The following is a 21910-nucleotide window of genomic DNA, read 5'->3' as shown; positions in this document are numbered from 1 at the left end:
CAAATCATCTCAGAGATGCACGTTCAGTAAAGTGAACGTCGCACTAGCCTATTAAGACCAGGACCTGAGAACCCGGAATAACCGGATGTACACCTATCTCTCTATTCTTTCATGCTTTTAATACCCTGCATTTTCCAATAATTGCGAATTACTTTACCATACCAACTGACAGTGATTTTGATATTCATTGACAATTTGTTACTTCAAAGTCTAAGACTTATTTATTCATTAAGAATTACTATTTCAAAGTTTAAGATTTAATTATTAACGATTGAAACATCAAGTATTAATATTCTCAACGCAGATATTAATACTCCTATCCAAATCCCTCCTTTTATCCACGTTATTACCAATCCTCATTTAATACAGGTTTATTATAATAATTACTGACATAAAGTTAATTTATTAACAGGTGAAGGGCTTTCTCGCATAAGATTAACCTTTCATCTCTGTTCGCTCTCATTAACAAGTAAATCACGCTACAAACGTGAGTCATATTCAATTATTTCAAATAATAGAACAATCTATCTTTCGATTTATTCATGTAAATTTATTTAACCGTTAGATGGTCTCTCCTTTCCGACGAAGGAATCAGATCGATCGAAACAAGCGGCACCTTCACAGGCTACGCGAACGTAGATCTCGAAGACCTCTAAATCTAAACGTTCAAATTTATCCAACGCGAATAATCATACAACCTCCCTCTCCAGACACTTATTCGCCAGTTAATAATATTCCTCCATACATTGACTATTCTCACCCTCAATTTCCTGAACAGCCTCATTCAGAATCAAATACTTACTTAATCGATCCAAATCATCAATTTTTAACTGACCCTGAATATTACGTCCATGATCAAACTCAACAATTAGCATCTCTGGAATACGATCCATTTTTACAACCCAATTCTAATATTTTCGACGAGGACACCGTGGTACTCGCTCCCGACGACGTCAATAATTTCATCCCAGAAGGAGCACAGAATAATTTTAGCTCCTTTATAAACTATCTTAACCAATCTAACGACTCTGAACAGGAGCTCAATAACATTGTAATACAGTTCCAAGCTCATCCTGAACCGAGTCAGGACCAGTAGATTTTGTATCGACATAAAGGATTTATAAATGAATAAACAATTTTTATACTTGTAAAATATCTTTATTTCTTGACCCGAACCGCAGAATTCCTTCTCCATCCGACTTTCTCAATCGAATCTCAAGCTCTCGGCATCCCAGGGTATAGCCGGCCTAGCAGGTTGCCCTAAAAAAGTAGAGAGCAGCTTCTCGAACGTTTACCGAGGTAGACGCGAGAGAAGACCGACTTGTGCATAAGGTGATTTACCGTAAGGTGAATTGCCGGACGTAACACAAGATCACTGTCAGTCGGTGTGGTAAAGTAATTTGCAATTATTGGAAAGTGCGAGGTATTAAAAGCATAAAAGAATAGAGAGGTAGGTATACATCCGGTTATTCCGGGTTCTCAGGTCCTGGTCTTATTAGGCTAATGCTACGTTCACTTTACTGAACGTGCACCTCTGAGATGATTTGCGAATTTACCTTCTGACAGGATATAATATTCTAATGTGTACTGAGGAATTAGCGTTATTCAATTCGCTAATAGGTAGTAGGATACGGGATTACATGCATATATAAGTGAGCAGTAATACAATAAAATACATATATAATATATTTATATTGCAAGTACAACAAGTTAAATGGACATGCGATATCGGTTAGATATAGTTAAATAGTATCGAGTAAAATATTGAATATATAGACGATTGTAACGCAGGCGTATGCAGATACGAATCGTAAATCAGAGTAATATATGGCTTATGTCTGTATGCAAATTCAGAGTTCGTAATGTGAAATAAGATTGAGTTCGAAATTCAGTGGTTAAATAACTAATTAAATATAATGATTAAATATAATGAGTGTCCGTCGCGCTTTACTATTTAGGGATATGTGAACTGGCTTAAATACTCACAAGGTTAGACAATGTCTTATGTGCCTTGAGGTGGTACATTTCGCTACTATGTTCTTCCCTCTGAGTTGAAGAGCTGAGGAGCCTCGGTACCTCGATCCGAAATGGCGGCTATGTCTCGATGTCTTCAGAGCTCCGTAGTAATTGCTTGGTTGGTTGCTGGATAACTTTACTTCTTGACTGCGGCGGGATCACTGCCGTTCCGTGCCGGGAGCAGGGTTTATATACCGTAAAATGGGGCTCGCTCCTCCTATCGGGCGATGTGGCTCAGCCAATGGTAGGAGAGATGTGCCGGGGAAGTACCGGAGATAATCTGTTCCAGGTAGAGATTGCGACGGTTAAGTCCCGGAGAGATGGCTTCTTAGTAGCGATAGCGGCGTTCCTAGGTGACTCATCGCTAACGGTTTCCAATCGTCTTTTATTCTTAGTAGCGATAGCGGTGTTCCTTTACTGACTTATCGTTATGCGGCTTGCAACGGGCCTTCTTTATTCTTGGTAATCGATTTGCAGGTGGCAACGTGTTTCAGCATTGCATCATGCATTGCATCACGCTATCGTTCTAGAGCCTTCTAGAATCTTCTGGATGTTTCCTTGCGAGTAAAGTCGAGTTCACATAGTAAAGCAGCTTTCATTTAATTATTTAGTATACTTCTTTATAAGCGATATATATATATATATAAATATTTTCAGGTATAAGAAGTTTTGTGTGTTAATATATATATATATATATTGTGTACATATTTAAAATTTAATACTATTGAATAATGCATATTTAATATTAGTAAAATGAATATTATGTCTTATACTGTCATTGAAATCGCCAGAGAATACTATATGTCTTATACAGTTATTGAGATCGCCAGAGAATACTATATGTCTTATACAGTCATTGAGATCGCCAGAGAATATATATAGTGTCGTAAGTCTTCCAGGACTGTCCCGGAAACTGCCATTTGACATATAATTCTTCCAGGTCAGGCTCGGAAGCCTGCAAATATCTCGGAATATGTCAATAAGTGTCGGGAAGTGTCTCGGAACAAACCCTTTGACATATACATATATATATATCCGTATGTATATACATATATACGTTCTTAACCTTATTTTAGGTTTTCTCACAAATAATCAATGAGGATTTTTCTTATTAACCTAAATATATTATATTTATATTATATTATATTATACCATATTTAGTTAGTATTATAGATGTTGTTTTTATATTGTTTTTTGTGAGAAGACATGTCTTAGCCTACGAGTGGTTATATTTGTGATTAAATATTCGTTAATACCGGTCTTTCATGCAAGTTAGAGATTGTCATGACTAATAGGTTAAAAAATTAATGATTGAAGAAGATTGAAATTTTGAAATTTGTCTGGACGTTACACGGTCATTCTAGAGAGTGGTTTGGCGCTGTCAGTGCGGAACTTTTTAGCACTCTCCGAACGAGTTATGCTCTTACAGCTGAAAGGAAACCCACTCAATATAAACATTGTCCAGGTCTACGTACCTACGGCCGATAAGAGGATCAGGAGATTGAAGAGTTCTACAAACAGGTCGACGAGGGCCTTTCGTACACAAAGAGATCTGAAATAAATATTATTATGGGGGATTTTAACGCGAAAGTCGGATGTACCCCCACAAATAAGGTAACCGGTCAGTTCGGACTTGGGGAAAGAAACAAAAGGGGGAACCGCCTGGTGCAGTTTTGCATCGATAACGACTTGGTGATCCAGAATACCTGGTTCCAGTTGCCTAAACGGCGTTTGTATACCTGGAGATCTCCGCGGAACGGACGTGGTGGTACCGTCCGTAACCAAATTGATTTTATCCTGACAAATCAGCGGTTCAGAAATTGCATTCGATCTTCGAAATACCCATCGGCAGACATCAACTCAGATCATAATTTGCTGTGTGCAAAAATGAAGCTGCGTCTGAAAAAAGTGGCTGCAAGAAGCAAGCGACCAAAACTTAATTATGAAGAGCTACAAACACCCTATGTAGCAGAAACGCTGAAGCAGGAAATCAATGCAGGTATGGCCAACATACTGCCGGATGAATTGGCAAGTGAAGCCGTGGACTTGGGATGGGAGAAAATTAAGAGTGCAATTTTCCAACCTAGTGAAAAGCTTAGGAATAACAAACGGCTTAAAAGAGAAGATTGGATGACTGACGAGATCCTGAACTTGATGGAGCGTCGAAGATCTTTTAAAAATAGGGATCTGGTACAATACAACAATACTAACCGGCTAATTAGGAGGAAGATTAGAGAAGCCAAGGAAGGTCATCTTTTTTTTTTTTTTTGTAACTCTGGGGAAACCTCATGGTACCATCCGCCTCCGGGTAGAGGCGGAGGTTATGTGGGACTCCCTGCACCGCCTGGCCGGCCCGCACATCCGCCTGGCCGGTCCGCCGTAGCGGGCCGGAGAGTCGGGATCGGCGAGCCGGGACAGGACCTACCGCACTAAAACCCCAGAGGATGTCCTTCACGGGCGTTATACAGGGGACGGCCAGGATGCTGGTATCCCATGCCGACTGGCCGCCCCCCCGCCTTATCCCTCCTTGGGAGGATGCCGCGGAAGGCGACACCCTCCCCCCGTCATTGTACGGGTACCTCGCGGTTGCGGCGCAGGGCGACATCGACCCCACGCCGCGCCCTCTCAAAAAGTTTGAGGAGCGGAGCCATGGCTCGAGAACTCCCGCTTGAGCCATCGCCCCTCGCCCCTCCAGTGTCGCAACCCCCGGACCTCCAAGAGGGTGGTCCGGTTCGACGGTTCACTGAAAGGGCCCTCATCAGGAGGCTCCTCTCAGAAGGAGAGGAACCCCCTTCCGTGGACGGTGTTGCCCTCCCACCGGTGCCTACGGCTCCCGGTGAGAGGGTCCCACACGTCACGTCTCCGTCCTTGAGAGGGACCCAGGCATCCCGGACGGGAGGGCAATGCCCGCCCGCCAGAGACACGTGGCCCCCCCTCATTTCTGACCCCCCGGCTGCGACCTCCCTCCGCCCCTAGGGGTTAGAGTTCACCCGCAACCGGTGGGGCCCCTCCCTCCCGGAGGGTGTGGGGGGGAGGGGAGCGCCTAAGCGCTCCCATGTCCCCCCCGACACCCTCATCCGGCATCAACCAATCAATGACACCGGCATGTGGCGCGCCCCCCCACCTCCGCCACCGCCGACAGCCGCGCCCTTGGGCACGACCGCCGACGACGACGGGGAGGGGGGAGGCGCGCCCCCTCCTTTTGACCCCGCCGGGGGTGCCGTCAAGCACCCCGGGCCCCCGAGTCGGTGCCTGGCCGGCCGTCGGAAGTCCACGCAAAGTGGACACCTCAGGCCGGACAGGCACCCCACCTCCTTGTGGCCAGGGGAGCCGCAGCGGTAGCAGCGGCTACCCCTGTCCACCGCCGAGGTGCACCGGCGCCACGTGTGTCCAACACACAGACACCGGTAGCACCTCGGCGCCCCCATCACATTGGCGACGGTCACTCCGCCGCCAACTGCTCCTCTTCCCCTGCTGCCCCCGACAGCCGCCACTCTCCTTTCCCCTACTCCTTCTCCTACACTCCCCTCCTTCTTCCTCCTCTTCCCCCTCCTCACTACCGTCGCCCAACCGACGGCGGCAGTCTCCCCTCCGCTCTCCGCCGTCTCCGTCCCCGTCATCATCTCCTCTCCCTCCTCCCCTCCAAGCAACCGTCGAGTCCCCCGAGCCGCTCCTGCCCGTCTGGACTCAACCTCCCTGAGACGCCTTTCCACCAGCGCCAACCGGTCCGAGTTGGCAGTCAGTCTCAAGGACATGTCCTCGAGCCTGACCACCAACTCCCTCGGCAAAGGCGCCGCTCCGGCAGACGTCCCAGGGTCCTTCTCCATCGTGGTCCCCGTATCGCGGGGCCCCCCTCCCCACGATCGGGGGCCACGTCTACGCTGTTCCCTCCAGGCTGGTCGCACACGACCCGCACAAGACCTGAAACGGCCCGCCCGAGTCCGCATGCTATATTTAGCACCGACCCGACGTAGCCGTTTATGTGCGCCATCATCTCCTCTGAGAGTCCTCCCTCCTCTACACTCCGAATGCAGCCATCCAGGAAGGACTTGGTGTCCCACCTCACCGCATTCAGCTCCTGTATCGACCTGTGAAGAGGGCCCGCGGCAGGGATCCCGGCATAAGCCTCTTCCCCTCCCGGAGCAAACTCCTCCAGAGTCAATCCCGGCAATATCTCCGGTTTAAAGGCATCCGGTACTACCGGATCCATCTCCATAGGGGCATCGCCCCTTCCTCCTCCTACCTCACGTCCGTCGTTCGATGACGACGGGGTGGGGGCCGGGACTATACCCCCCTCCCCGCCGGGCCCTGGGGCATCCGAAACCCCTGGGCCGGTAGTGATCTTCCTGTTTTGGCTCCTTCCCATGTTGCTTGGTTTGGTTTTTTTACTTGGTGGCCTTCCAAGGGTGGCGGGCCGAAGCCCTATGGCCCCACCAGGCCAGGTGTACCTCCATAGGAGGTACCGACCACTCTTAGCACCCCTCGCAAGGCTAATCCCCTGCGAGGGGTGAGCCCCCCCACCACGGCAAGGTGGTGGTCGACGGGGGGAAGGAAGGTCATCTGGAAAGGTCGTGCAGGGAATTAGAACGGTTACAGGCGATGCACGACGATTTCCATCTTCACAAGGAAATCAAGCGAGCTTGTGGAATGCTCAAGATCCCTGGCCCTGCCTTATTGCGAAACGCTGACGGTAGAGTCGTTCTCGCTCCCAAAGACCGAAGTGCCGAATGGATAAAGTACATTCAATACCTTTTTGAGTCCAACCGAGAAGAGCCGCAGATGCAGCTCGGGGATGGAATGACGGGATCTAGCATTCTCCTCTCGGAAGTGGACTCGGCTGTCCGGAAGGCCAGAAACCGTAGGGCCCCCGGACCTGACGAAGTGCCAGTCGAGCTATTGAAATTGCTTGATAAGAGGGGCATCGGGATACTGACAGCACTGTTTAATCGGGTTTATCAGACTGGTGACATGCCATCGGAGTGGCTACAATAAACGTTTATACCGCTACCAAAAAAGTGCAAGCCGAGGGGATGTTCTGATTTCCGTCTTATCAGCTTGATGAGCCACACGTTAAAAATCCTGTTACGAGTAATACAAGGTCGAATTCATGCTCGGTGCGAAGATATCATGAGCAAAGCACAGTTCGGTTTTCGCGGCGGATTAGGAACAAGGGACGCGCTATTCTGCATGAACGTGTTGCTGCAAAAATGCAGAGAATTCCAAAAACCGGTTTTTGTGTGTTTCATAGATTTTGAAAAGGCATTTGATAGAGTACAGCATGCACAACTGATCGAAACAATGCACCGGATAGGATTGGATGATCTTGATATACAGTTACTGAAAAATCTATACTATAATCAAATAGTGACAGTTAAGATCGATGGTGATCAGTATACCAGCTGCGTACCCATCAAGCGCGGCGTTCGTCAGGGATGTGTGCTGTCTCCGCTACTATTTAATGTTTATTCCGAGATGGTATTCGGTGAAGCCCTGGAGAATCGCGAGGAGGGTGTGCGAGTCAGAGGGGAAGTCGTTAGTAACATACGGTATGCCGACGATACGGCTCTCTTGGCGGAAAGCATGGAGGACCTCCAGGAGTTGGTGAGGGCTGTCAGTGAGACCTGCACCAGATATGGGTTGTCTATCAACACGGAAAAAACTAAGTTGATGGTCATGAGCAGGGAAGGGATAAACCCTGTTGGACTCAGAATTATGGGGAGAGATATCCAGCGTGTTCACCACTTTAAATACTTGGGTGCATGGATAAATGAGACGGCTAGCCCGGACGAGGAGATTCGAGCAAGAATCGAGATTGCGAGATCTGCTTTCACTCGAATGAGGAGTGTTCTGTGTTGCCGATCCTTAAATTTAACAATCCGTTTAAGGGTGCTCCGGTGCTATGTGTGGTCGAGCCTTCTTTATGGCTGCGAGACTTGGACGCTGAAGGTATCGATGATGAATCATCTTGAAGCGTTCGAGATGTGGTGTTATCACAGAATCCTTCGAATATCTTGGATTGACCGCGTGACTAATGAGAGCGTATTGCATCGCCTGCACGCAGGTAGGAGGCTGCTGGCAATGGTGAAGCGACGTAAGCTGGAATATTTTGGCCATATGCTGCGTGGTCCCAAGTACGAACTCCTACAAACCATCATGAAAGGAAAAATCGAAGGAAAAAGAAGAATAGGACGAAAAAACCTTTCGTGGTTACGGAACATAAGAGCCTGGTCCGGACTGAATGTAGAGGAATTTTTCCGGGTTGCCTCGGATAGAGAACAGTATAAGGAGCTGGTCGATGGTCTCCTACGCTCGGAATAGCGAGCAAGGAACGAGAAGAAGAAGAAGATCAATTAAAATTAATATTAATCAAAATTAATATTGATTGCTAGTGGTGAAAATAAGCTTAGAAAACTTGACTTCGACGTAACTAGCAAATTTTATTTAATTCTTTCACGATGTTTGGAGTTTGACAAGTAAAAGTTATCGCATATCGATCAATCTTATATTTCGGCATTAAAGTTTTCGATCATTGTATTTATATATCACGCCTTTGTATAGCCAATTATTTCAGCGTGACAAATATATTATTTTCGAGTCTCGTTTTGTTACGGTGCCGCGACCGTGACATTCCTTGTTGTTTTTCGCTGCCGATCAGCTGGCGATCAGCTACCGATCAGCTGATTCGCACTCAAATAAACATACCTTGCTCCCCGTTTTTCACCCCTACGACAGGGAATTCTTGTCTCTCGACACCTCGTCAACGGTTAGTTGAGCTGAGCTCTCTGATCAAGCAAGGTTGTCGCGCAAAGGCTACGTGTCTCGAATTCAATTTTTGTCTCCATCTCAATTGTGTGTTTCTCAAATAAACTCTTAAAAGATCAAATCAGTTTGTCATCTCTCTTAAGCAGTGATATTTCATCTTTCCTCTATCCTATCGTTCGGTTAATTTTGATGTCTCCAGTGAGAACGTGGATTTTCATACAGTTCATGTGCGAATCCCGGGATCTTTGAAAACCTCTAACTATCTCGCGTAAACACACGACGTTTCGACCATTCAGTCGTTGACGAAACATCATAACGATGGGACGTGTTCCTCTTTTAACTTTTAACTTTCAACATCATAACGATGGGACGTGTTCCTCTTTTAACTTTTAACTTTCAATTTTCAATAACACCAGTGTGATGTTACGTTAATCTCAGTTTAATTGATGGAAATTTCACTTGAAAAGGACCACAACCAAATGGTCGAAACGTCGTGAAAGAATTAAATAAAATTTGCTAGTTACATTGAAGTCAAGTTTTCCAAGCTTATTATTATTAATTATTAAAAAATAAATAGTAAGTTTGGATATCCGTTGCGAAATTTAATTTAGCAAAGAAATAATTTCATTTGTCTCGAATTGAAAGAGACACAGGTGAAAGTTAAACTAAAGCGTTGAAATATATTTATTATTTGTATGTACATCTATTTTTCGACCTAGCCAAGTCGGTTAGCGCAAGTCCTTCTCCTTGCCATGTTTTCCAAAAACCGATAAAATTTAAGTTTTAGAGGTAACTGACGTGGCGAAAAACAAGAAAGGAAAAACAAGAGCAAGGAGAAGGGGAAGTATATTAAGCGACGAAGGTAGGACAGACAGAGAGATTTGTACCGATTGTCTCAAATAAACCATCTCACGTTAAAAACAGAAATCAACCGCGATTGATACGTTTATCAATTTCACCTATTACCCACTCGTTACATTAAATCGTAAATAGCGTATGATCGGTTTTACAGAATAGTAACAAAATAATAGCACAAAACCAAATCATATCAAAGGAACCAACTTGATACGGTATTCGCGCTACGCGAATTAATTCAAATAATTCATTGGCTCGACACGAACTTTCCGACAGAGTTCACCCGGTATAACGGGCGTAGAAATACCGCGACAATCTATGCTTGGAACATAACGCCGACTTTACAATCATCGGATCCGCGACAACTCTATAATATAATACTCACAAGGAGAGAGCGTAACAAATCAGTGCAATCAAGAGAGTGATGATTTCGATTTGAAAGATTCTTCGTGATAATCAGAGAGCACAAGTATAGCCGCAAAAGGATATACTTCGATATTCGACGCGAATATTTCAGCGACTGGCAGTTCGTGACCTGTATGAAGTTAGTCCCCCATTTTTCGAATTTAAAAATTTTAAAGGTTGTTCCAGGTTGTTCTAGACTTGTTCTAAATTGTTCCAAAAGATAATTAATTTTAAGTTACATTAGAATTTTATTATATAAGACATAAGCAATATATATAGGCATAAGATATTTAATATACAGATATAAGATATAGGCATATATATGTAGATATAAGATTTAATATATAATATAAGACATAAGTATCGTGAGAGGCAAGGGGACTCACAATAATCAAGAACCCCGAAAAAGAGTAAAACACTAAATTTACAATTGTGCAATCGCCAGGTTCTCGAGGCTTCCTCAACAAAAGTCTTCTAGAGGGAGGAAGGTTAAATCTTAATCTGACACCAAGAGTAAAGTTCCCTTTGGGTGATTGTTCCGGGAAAAGCGAGAGTTGTTCCAAGTTGTTCTATGCCAGTATGTAATTGTTCTATAATTTGGGACCGCTGTCGCGACTTTAGCGGGCGAAAAAGATGAAAAAACAAGAAAAATGTGTTTATTTCCAAGAGTAAAGTACCCTTTAAAATGATGTTCTAGCAAAACTGAGAGTTGTTCCAAGTTGTTCTATGCCAGTACGTAATTGTTCTATAGTTTGGGACCGCTGTCACGTTGTTATCGGTCGAAAAACACGAAAAAACAACAAAAATATGTTTATTTCCAAGAGTAAAGTACTTTTTAAAATTATGTTCTAACAAAATTGAGAGTTGTTCCAGGTTGTTCTGTTCGTTTTTAGCTAAAATATACAGTTTGGTGTTTAAGAGATAATAACTATAGCCGAAAACGTAAAAATACTGTTTTAGCGCACGAAACTATTTTTTTATTATATCTCGTGAAATATTTTGTTTAGGGAATTATCACTTTGGAACAATGTTTAGAACAACTAGAACAATATGGAACAACCTTTAAAAGTTCGATTTTCGAGAAATGGGGGGGCCAGGTCAAAAAATTGTTTTTTTCCATTTTTCGCGAAAATTTTTATTTTTTAAATTTGATCTTTTGAAACAAATTAGAACAAGTCTAGAACAACCTGAAACAACCTTTAAAATTTTTAAATTCAAAAAATGGAGGGCTAACTTCATACAGGTCAGTTCGTGGCTATTGCCGTCTCGATCATTCTCGCGCGCGCACACTCTCTGTCCTTGTTGCTTTCGCGCGCTTTCGCACGCGATCTCGTTAAATCTTCGCTCTCCCTTGCTTACACGCGACATCGCACTACGCGACGAACAACTGCAATGTTTCCGCAATTCGCTCTATTCATTCACACACGCATGACTCGACATACTCGCTAAAACGCAATTGTACAAACACGAAAAGAAGCGCGACAAAAAGTGAGGCGGCGCGACGACTATAAACCTCAGAGAGACTTAAATCGCGAAGATAACGACGACGCGTACAGATTCTCGAAATTTCTCGCCGCTTGACCACGATCGCTTTCGCGAAATCACCAACTCGAAATTATTTCCAATAACAGGCTTAGCCCATACGCTAACGAAAGACTAAATTACGCGATCGTGCGAACACGGTCGAAACTCGGAAATACTAACTGCGGACGTGTGTCCGCAAAACTTGCGTTTGCTTAAACAGGGTAGCCTCACTGGAAGGAAATCCTCGTCTTGTCTTCGAACCTCTATTTTCCCAATCTTTCTCATCCTCTCGGCTTTTTGGCCTTTATCTCAATTATACGTCTTATTACGCCTAGTAGTCGCGCCAATCTGCCGGGCCTGCCGACTCGCTATCGGCAGCCGGGCGAATTCGGCAAGTCAAGGGTGGGATTCGCGACAGCCAATTATTCGAAACTTTCGCGGCCTCGGATTGCGACCTCTTTATTCTACGTCGGCTGACGGGGTTCTGGCGAGGAGGGAGCGGGATTGCGGTGATTATCCGCGAGTCCTTGGGGTCCTTCTGAGGGGGTAACCACTTAATGTAATCGTGTAATCGTGGGACAGTGTCCCCGAAATCATTATAAAATCCTTATGAAATCCTTATGAAATCCTTATGAAATCCCGTGTAATCGTTTGCAATCAGATGTAATTGATAAAGTCAAATGAAATCATGCGGAATCATTAGAAATCATAATGAAATCATATGTAGTCAGCAAAAATCATTTTGAATTTTCGTGTAATCATTGGAATCATGTGTAATCATTATGAAATCTGTGATAAAATCATGTGTGGCACGAACACTTTCCGTAGTAATGTGTTATAACCGTCGCGTCGGCGCGACGGTTAGCGCCGCGCCGCGCCGGTCTATTCCCGCTATCTGCTGTTGTTCTATTGTTTATGTTCCCTCTATAATCTGTAATCAACCTCGCTGACACCTCATAACCTATACAAAGACGTGCGTGTCGAAAGTTCAGTGTTCAGTGCAAATATTCTTTATCAGTGATTCTTTATCAGTATATAATGGAAGGGAATAAGCGAGACGAGGAGATTATAAACAAAAATATCGAGAAAAAAACCTACGTTAATATTGCAGTTCAGACCGAGAAGGAGCCATCTGCGGATGTCGCAATGTGGCATATGATAGAGATGGGAATAGGGCTGAAAATTCCCATGTATTTAAAAAATCTCTTGCGATTTGAAGGATATGACACACCCATCACCATACAGAATATATCAACAGAAAATATTGAAGAATTGGAACTTTTTGGCAGGAATGAAATGTTCAAGTTCATAAAAAAAGACGAGAATTACTACAATTATTTCGACAAATATTATTGCTGTCCTAGTGAGTTCCGCATTCCAACCGGACATAAAATATTACTCAGTGAAATACAAAAATTTATTACTGGCAAGCTCTCTTTGTTGCAAATGCGCATGGTAAAGAAATAGTTGTTAGAAAATCGTCTATCTGTTGGCTTCTTAATAAAAATTGTGGTCGCCTCAGTAGTGATCGTTTGCAGCGCGTAATGGAAAAAGAATTTTTCTCTAAGCCAAAATCTACTTTAAGATCGAATCTATTAACACCATCTTGTAGAACATGTGATGATGTAACTGTCGAGGAGTGGTGCCTGTTTCGACAAACCGAAAACAATATAATACTCTTGGGTTTGATTTTAAGTTTTTCCTACCTTCAAGGTAAAAGTGGAAAATCCAGACAATTTTCCAAAGAATGTGCAATCAATCATATCAATTATAAGTCAAATCGTGAAGTAGGAGTGTTGTGTTCGTGGTACAGTTACGATACCGAAGGGAATGTTAAACCTATATTAGTAGAGAGTCATGGATACATAAGTTTGAGAAATTATGTATGTACTATTACCAACGGATTTATAGAGAATAAATTAAAACTCCACGAAACTGTTTTAAAATATATCAAATCTTTCGTTGAGACTGAGCCAACAGCTAATCCAAATGATTATGTATTAGTTCCTTTCGAAACTAATAAGTCCTTTACTTATTACGTAGGAGTTGTAATTTCCTCAAAGGAGAATGAATATAACATTAAATTTATGAAAAAGAAAGAAAAATATTTATTTTATTTTCCAAAGCGAGACGATATTTGTACAGTTCAGTCTGTTAATATTGTACGTAAATTATCTTTTCCTAATATCGATGCCAAAGGATTTTATTCATTCTCTCCACAGGAACTTGCAACTTACAATTTAGGATAAGTTTTAGTTTTAAAGAAAGAAAAATATTTATTTTATTTTCCAAAGCGAGACGATATTTGTACAGTTCAGTCTGTTAATATTGTACGTAAATTATCTTTTCCTAATATCGATGCCAAAGGATTTTATTCATTCTCTCCACAGAAACTTGCAACTTACAATTTAGGATAAGTTTTAAGTAATATTATTTTTTATTTTGAGAAGCTGTATATCATATAGCCATTTGTATTTTTAATTTGGTTTATGTTTATATATATTTGGTTTATTTTTATATAACTTATAATGAAACTTACAAATTACATGAGTACTCGTAGAATATATAAAGTATATTTTTTGTTGTGAAGCAATAAAACATGTTTGTCATTATGTTTATGCTCTCTTATTTTTTATTTTATATGTTATTTTTCATAATCTTTGTCCTTCTTATACATAATATAGGTTGGAATTTACTTAAGCTCCATTTTAAACGATTTATAAATTGCGATCAAATTCAAGATAAAATGCTATTTATAATTTTATGTGTCACATAAAATCCTAAATGATTACATGTGCAATCACGAAAATGCATTGTGTAATCAGATAAAATCATTACTTTTATGAAATAATTTCATATGTAATGAAAAAATCCATTTGCAATCAGATGAAATCGTTTGTAATTAGATGAAATCATGAAATCAAATGAAATCATGTAATCTGTGGGACAACATTTTAGCTAGTGGTTACCCCCTCGGGTCCTTCTTGGCGCCTGCTGGTGGGCGCGCCCCTGCGGTTCTCTCGCCCCGCGGCCGTTGTTGGTGTGCTGATTTTTCGTAGAGCCACTGCTCCGTGCGTGGTGTTTTCGCCGCTTACTGATTTTTGGTTTTTCTCCCCGATAATCTCTTAAATCAATATCTTCACAGCAAGGCTCCCGTAATACATTAAAAAAATAAAAATAAACTCGTTAATAATAATATCTTTCGCGCCGCTAAGTCTCTCGGGGTTCGCTCTCTCTCTCTCTCTCTCTCTCTCTCTCTCTCTCTCTCTCTCTCTCTCTCTCTCGCTCGCTCGCTCTCTTGGCGCGGCCGCTCGGCTTTATGGCCCCGCGTCGGGGAGTGACGGGCGTCGGGACGACCACGTCACAGTACATATATACAATGTTTTTCTTGGGGAGAGAGTTAAAATAAAAAATAAAAGATATCTATGAATAAAATTTAAAATTGTTTTATGAGTTTACATGAGCTTTTTGTTTTGTGTTACAAATTTCTTATTTATAGTCTTTTTTAACTTATATATGCGTTATTAATTGAATTATGAGATAAGTTAATTGTATTTTGTTGTATTTTTCGAGATAATGTACAAGAATTTTAATGAAAATTTTAAATATTTTTAAAATTATGTTTTTTTTCTTTTTTTTTCACCTAGATTTTGGCAAAAATGTATTTACATCTAATGACAGCCAAAGTAATGATGAGATTCAATCTAAAACTAGTAAACATGATGAAAACCTAGGTAATTTTTGCTATTATTCTTTTATTTGTAAAACATTAGTCTGTGTCTTTTTCTATAAAGAAATATTAAAATATATAATAAACATATGTAGAAATTAAAGTAGAAAAATCACTAACTTTTTGCATTTTATTTGTAAATAGATTAAATTTTTTTTCAATTTAGCTTTCAGTGGAACTATTGCAATTACATTTGACGACAATAGTCAGAAAAATCCTACAAAACAAATTGAGGCAGATGAAAACGAGAATCCATTATCCGTGGTATCAGAAACAATGTCACAACCATGGATGAAATATTTTGATACGCAAATAAAGAACCTCCAAGATATTCTGAACCGAAAGATAAATTCAGCTAAAAAGAGCATCTTATACGATGTAAAGGTCTGGTGCGAGGAAATTAAAGCGGTGTTCGAGATTCGAACGTTTAAAAAACCTGCAGGACTAAGATCATTAAAACATTGAGTGCATATTCGGGCAGTATTCTTATTGTAACATGCAGTCGTTTAGTATTGATTTGAAATAGCGCTCGGCCGCCAAGGTATACGCATACCCCGCGCCTGCTAAAATCAAGCGCTTACAGTTAAACCACTTCAAATTGTAAACACCGCGGTCGCGCGAGAGGAGATAAAATTTAAAGTCAATAACAACAAACCACGATTTACTTAAAAATAAATAATCACAGCAAACACTCTTTCGTCCTCAATCGAATAATAGGACCTGATAAATATTCTCGAATGTTCGAGAAATACCATGCCTATATAAGCCGCCTCTCCCGTGACCACAGCGCCCTTTTCCGATTGCTTGTCGCGTTAAGAGTGTGCTTCTACTTTAAGAAAAAGATCGCTTGTTTTTTTTCGTTCTTCACGTTTAAATTACCGTTGCTCGCGGAGCACTCAGTTATTAATTATCGACTCGGCTATTTCTTTTGGTTTATTCTTATCAGTTATCTTTTAGTAAATTCTGTGCGGTTTCAATACTTGTATTTTTCTTTGTTTTAGTCTTAAATATAGTTTTATATTAAACGATACGTGTGTGTCGAGTGCAGTGCTTCGCTGTCTTCTCGCTTCCGACCTTCCTATCCTGCCTTCCGTCGCGCACATTATTTTGGTCCTTCGAGCCGGATTTCCAGAACCTCCTGTGAATCCGGTGCCACGGAAGCGTATAGTTTATTAGTGTAGGTGACCAGTGCATCTGAAAGTAAGACAGTGTCAGAGATGGCAGACACCACAACTATAATTACCAACGCCACCGCGCTATATGGCAAGATCTCGCGTGCATACGATAATCTTCGGAAGCTCGGCGAGGCCAACATCACACTCGGCGCGGTGGAAGCCCGGCTTCTGAATCTCGACAAACTGTGGGAGAAATTCGATGCGATAAATGATATCTTGGCTGAGTGTGTAGACGAACTAAAACATGACGCCTATGCTAAACAAGACATACCTTCACTCGGCGAGGAGTCTTACCTAGTGAACAAGGGCCTGATGTTGGAGATGCGGCGTATTCTCCAAAAGAAGGAACGCAGCGGCTGCTTCTGCTACTTCAGAGACATCAACATCGGCGCCTCGCACCACGCTACCTCGAATCCAGCTGCCAACCTTTACGGGAAGATACGAAGATTGGCCGGCCTTCCGAGACCTCTTCGTCTCCCTCATCGGCCAGGATAAGACGACGAAGCCTGTAGAAAAAATGCACTACTTGAAGAGCTGTGTCAAGGGCGAAGCAGATCTTCTCATCAGAAACCTCAGTTCTACCGAAGCTAATTACGAACGAGCCTGGCAAACTCTAAGCGACTACTATGAAAATAAGCGCTTACTAACCCGCTCTTATTTAACAAATTGTTTAAGCCTGCCAAAGATGAAGGGAGAATCCGCTGCTGAGCTTAGGAAGATATTCCATGGCATTAAGACTACGGTCAGCTCGCTGACGAGCATCGACCGGCCTGTAGGAAGTACTGAAGATCTCTTTGTGCACCTCGCCGTTGACCTTCTCGATAGTCGCTCTCGCCGCGAGTGGGAGACCTCCATCAGTGAGACAAACGAACCTCCGCAATACGCTCTGCTAGAGCGATTCCTTGAGTCTTTCCTCTCAAGAACTCAAGAGACGTCTTCACACTCTGGAGTCGTTACCCTCGACGAAGATCGACGTCTCGCCCAACAAAACCGGCGGGAGTCAGTCGAAGTCGACTCGTACCCACCATGCTCGTAAGCAGGACTCAAAAGAGCCCAAGGGAAACACCAGAGGACGCTGTTCAGCCTGCCAGAGTGACCACTTCGTGATGCTGTGCGACACTTATAAGAAAATGACGGCCTCAGAGCGCAAGCAGCACGTCGAAGGCAACGACTTGTGTGGAAACTGTCTCGGCCGACACAAAATCAAGGATTGCGCCTCCAAGAAGAACTGCTCCGCGTGCAATGACCGGCATCATACCTCACTCCATGATGCCTACCGCTCATCGGAGACCGTCAAAACGTCGCACGTCAGCAAGGGACCGTTTCCGACGCCTGTAGCTGTACTTTTGGCCACGGCGCGCGTTCGCGTATGCGATCGCTATGGTTCCTGGCAGTCAGTTCGCGCCCTCGTCGACCAAGGCTCGGAATCCTCCCTTGTGTCGGAAAGGCTCACCCAACGCTTGAGGCTAGCACGGAGCTCCGCTTCGGTTTCAGTGTATGGAGTCGGCGGGAAAAAGACAGGCGTCTCAAAGGGAAAAGTGGTACTCACCCTCCAGTCTCTTAGTGGCTGCCCTTCCCTCACCGTCCACGCTCTGGTGCTGCCGAAGCTGACCATCTACGCCGGCGGCTACAACAGCGGCGGGCAAAACTGGTCTCATCTTCAGGGTCTGGAACTCGCGGACCCTGATTACGGCTCAGCGGATCCGGTTGACATCCTCCTTGGCGCGGACGTTTACGGTTCAATCCTCTGTCAGGGCCTAAAAAAGGGAAATCGACATGAACCAATAGCTCAACAAACTACGCTCGGCTGGATACTGTCAGGCGTTGTTGGTGAGACGACTACCGGACATCACGTTCACACTCACCAATGCCGAATTGAAGACGACGTCTCTATCCTGGTGCGTCGCTTCTGGGAGCAGGAGGAGCTTCAACGACCTTCACAACTCTATTCTAAGGCTGACCAGGAGTGCGAGGATCACTTCCTACGACATCACACTCGTACAGCCAACGGTCGATATGTGGTGAGACTGCCGACGATCGAGCCTCTGCCTGACCTCTCAGCCACTCGACGCGCCGCCAGTCGGGCCCTGCAACACGTTAGCAAAAAACTAGAACGAGAAAGTACCTTCTGCAGCATGTATGTGGATTTCATGAAGCAATACTTGGACCTCAACCATATGAAGCCGGCTTCCCTGTCGACTACTGGATCTCTACAACGAACCTGCTACCTTCCTCACCACGGGGTCCTGCGCGAAAGCAGTGCCTCTACTAAGTTGAGAGTGGTCTTCAACGGTTCGAGCTCCTTGGCCAACGGCGACTGTCTCAACCGATTTCTGATGACGGGACCCAACCTGCTCCTCGCCCTAGCTGACATCCTACTACGGTGGAGAAGGCACCGGTACGTCTTTGCTACCGACATTGAGAAAATGTACCGGCAAATCCTGATACATGCCGATGATCAGAGCCTGCAAAGGATATTATGGAGGAAGGATTCAGAGCTCGAGATCAAGGAATATTGGCTGACTACAGTAACTTACGGCTTAGCCTGCGCTCCATATTTGGCCATCCGCACGCTGCACCAGCTCGCCGTGGACGAAGGCGATCGTCATCCTGAGAAAGCCGCGGTCCTCCGCTCCGACGTCTACATGGACGACATCCTGCCTGGAGCTTCTACCCTTCAAGAAGCCAAGGAAATCCTTCGACAGCTTGTTCTGGTCTGCAAGGCGGGAGGCTTCCCTCTGAAAAAATGGTCAGCTAATCACCCTCAGTTACTGTCTACATTACCTACCGAAGACTGCCTCCAGCAAGAGGCAAGATGGTGGTTGCCTGGGGCTTCCCCCATGACTTTTCATGCCACTCTGGGATTACGGTGGCAACCTTGCGACGACCTCTTCTCCTTCGCCACCAGCCAACCAACGCTGTCCACGATCACAAAGCGGTCAGTTTTATCGTTGACAGCGAAGCTATTTGATCCGCTCGGTTGGCTGTCTCCCACGACTGTTCTCGCCAAGACTCTAATTCAGTCTACGTGGTTACTCGGTATCGACTGGGACACTCCTCTTCCGGACGATCATGAGAAGGCCTGGTTACGCTTCCAAGCGGAGCTCCCCCAACTGGAGAGACTGCACGTTCCTCGATGGCTGGGCGGAGGATCGACTGACTGCCGCCTGGAAGTCCATGGATTCGCTGACGCCTCAGTCCGTGCCTACGCTGCTGTGGTGCACCTAAAAACCGAGAAGAACGGGGAGTATGGAGTTACGCTGATTGCTGCCAAGACGAAAGTTGCTCCGCTGAAACAAATTTCCTTACCTCGGCTCGAATTATCAGCCGCAACTCTTCTGGTCCGCCTCGTTCAGCAAACGCTGCCTCTCATCGGAGCTGAAAAGGCGCCTCTTCATCTCTGGTCAGACTCCACGGTGGCTCTCGGCTGGATCCGTGGACATCCTTCTTCCTGGGTCACTTTCGTTGCCAACCGGGTCAGCGAAATTCAGACGTCGCTCCCTGACGCCCTTTGGCATCATGTCCCTGGACGCGAAAACCCGGCCGACTGCGCCTCTCGAGGCATCTTCCCTGGAGAGCTTGAGGCGCATCCACTTTGGTGGAAGGGTCCCTCTTGGCTGAAAACGGAGAGCGGCCCTTGGACTGTCTTCGGAGATGATCCCAGCAACGTCGAGCTACCCGACCGTCGAGCCCGTTCGCACGCTACAGTCTTTGACAAGCGAGGAGACGAACCGGAACTGCTGCTCCAATACTCTTCCCTGCAGCGACTACTTCGCATCACCGCCTGGTGTCTCCGGTGGTTACGACAACGCCGACGGCAGCCCATCCTTCTCAATCGCGACGGCGGGGTAGACGCTGAAGAACTTCATGACGCGCTGATCTACTGGATACGGGTCGTCCAAGCTGTAAATTTCAAGGATGAATTAAAATCGTTGCGAGGACTGAAATCACTACCAAACCGAAGCCCACTCAATAAACTCAGCCCGTTTGTGGACGATTCGGGCGTTATTCGCGTCGGAGGGCGTCTACGACATTTTCAAATGTCTTTTGAGGCTACCCATCCAATCATCCTACCGAGTTCGTCGCGAATTACTCACCTCGTCATCGATGCCCATCACCGACGATCGTTGCATGGGGGCACCCAGCTGACCCTGTGTTCTATCCGTCAAGAATTCTGGATTCCTCGTGGACGATCCCTCGTCAAAAACCATATTCACCGCTGCGTTAGATGCCTGCGATGGCGGTCGGCTACAGCACAGCCTCTCATGGGTGACTTGCCTGCACCCAGAGTGACGCCATGAAGACCGTTCCTCCATACTGGCGTCGACTACGCCGGACCCGGCTGACTGCGAAGTGCCAAAGGCCGCGGGCACAAATCCTCTAAAGCCTTCATTGTCGCCTTCATCTGTTTAGGTTCCAGGGCCGTCCATCTTGATGTCGCCTCGGACTACTCGGCCGACGCTTTCCTGGCATCCTTGCGTCGGTTTATAGCTCGGCGAGGTGTATGTCGCACGCTATACAGCGACTGTGGGACCACCTTCATAGGCGCCGACACTCAACTCTGAGACTTATTCTCAGCCGCAAACTCTGAAGGACGTCGCGTCGCCTCCTTCGCTGCTCAGGAGCAAATTCAGTGGCGGTTCAACCCGCCGGCTGCGCCCAACTTCGGTGGTATCTGAAAAGCGGCAGTCAAATCGATGAAGCACCATCTTCGCAGAGTGATAGGAGATGCTACACTCACCTACGAGGTGATGGCCACTCTCCTCTCCCAGGTCGAGGCTTGCCTCAACTCTCGGCCGCTGCAACCGCTGACCGACGACCCGGAGGACTTCAGTGCGCTGACACCTGGCCATTTCCTTATCGGCTCCGCGCTCTCCGCCGTCCCCGAACCGTCGCTGACTGAAGAATCGTCGTCGCGCCTCTCCCGGTGGCAGCTTCTACAACAGATGAAGGATCATTTCTGGTCCCGATGGTCCCGCGAATACCTACACACGCTGGCTCATCGGTCGAAATGGTTCAAAATAAACCGGGAAGCTCGCGTCGATCGACTCTGTTTGATACGTCACAAAATGACCGCGCCAACGAGGTGGCCTCTAGCACGCATCACCAAATTGCACTCCGGAGCCGACGGACACGTTCGCGTCGTCGAGGTCCGCACCGCCACCACTGTCTTGACGCGACCCGTTAACAAACTCGTTTTTCTTCCCGACGCTGACGAACTGACACCTAAAACCACAAGCGATAAGTAAATTCATCAACACTTCATTTGCACCGTTCCAAACTACCTCACATCAATCATAACTACATTCCACTCACTACTCCACTCTTTTCATCGCTGCAATCTTCTTATCACTCAACTATTCGTTTCATTATTCAATCACGGTTAATATCACAATCGAAATTGTCGCGTATTCCTCGATGCGTTCACCGACATGCGTCTATC

The 21910-nt window shown here is 45.1% G+C and overlaps 2 protein-coding genes and 1 long non-coding RNA gene across 3 annotated transcripts; 2 read left to right on the top strand and 1 right to left on the bottom strand.

Annotated features, from left to right (window-relative positions):
* The first annotated feature begins 12708 nt into the window (after positions 1-12708).
* On the top strand, positions 12709-13811 carry LOC146724124 (uncharacterized). The gene is made up of 2 exons (XM_085480409.1): positions 12709-12925; positions 12994-13811. Exons 1-2 carry the CDS (start codon positions 12709-12711, stop codon positions 13809-13811), a joined length of 1035 nt encoding a protein of 344 aa, XP_085336535.1.
* Positions 13812-16509: 2698 nt separating this feature from the next.
* Positions 16510-21716, top strand: LOC146724123 (uncharacterized). The gene is made up of 3 exons (XM_085480408.1): positions 16510-16795; positions 16842-17285; positions 21544-21716. Exons 1-3 carry the CDS (start codon positions 16510-16512, stop codon positions 21714-21716), a joined length of 903 nt encoding a protein of 300 aa, XP_085336534.1.
* On the bottom strand, positions 18163-18886 carry LOC114942147 (uncharacterized). The gene is made up of 4 exons (XR_003821760.2): positions 18881-18886; positions 18689-18818; positions 18333-18554; positions 18163-18224 (listed from the first exon to the last, which is right to left on the bottom strand). It is a non-coding gene; the product is annotated as an uncharacterized LOC114942147 (long non-coding RNA).
* Positions 21717-21910: the final 194 nt, after the last annotated feature.

Source organism: Nylanderia fulva, unplaced genomic scaffold (assembly GCF_048542155.1).
Source record: "Nylanderia fulva isolate GAGA-0341 unplaced genomic scaffold, ASM4854215v1 Scaffold148, whole genome shotgun sequence".
In the NCBI taxonomy this organism is placed as follows: Eukaryota; Metazoa; Arthropoda; class Insecta; order Hymenoptera; family Formicidae; genus Nylanderia; species Nylanderia fulva.
The sequence above is the reverse complement of the archived record's forward strand: the minus strand, read 5'-3'. Positions and strand labels throughout refer to the sequence as shown.

What these genes read in the sequence shown, in the direction of transcription:
- LOC146724124 (XM_085480409.1), top strand. Translation starts at nt 12,709, where the DNA reads ATGTGGCATATGATAGAGATGGGAATAGGGCTGAAAATTCCCATGTAT. An exon ending in CAAATATTATTGCTGTCCTA is followed by an intron (nt 12,926 to 12,993) that starts GTGAGTTCCGCA and finishes ATTACTGGCAAG; the next exon opens with CTCTCTTTGTTGCAAATGCG.
- LOC146724123 (XM_085480408.1), top strand. Translation starts at nt 16,510, where the DNA reads ATGGCAGACACCACAACTATAATTACCAACGCCACCGCGCTATATGGC. An exon ending in CCTGATGTTGGAGATGCGGC is followed by an intron (nt 16,796 to 16,841) that starts GTATTCTCCAAA and finishes CTGCTACTTCAG; the next exon opens with AGACATCAACATCGGCGCCT. An exon ending in GCACCTCGCCGTTGACCTTC is followed by an intron (nt 17,286 to 21,543) that starts TCGATAGTCGCT and finishes ACAAAATGACCG; the next exon opens with CGCCAACGAGGTGGCCTCTA.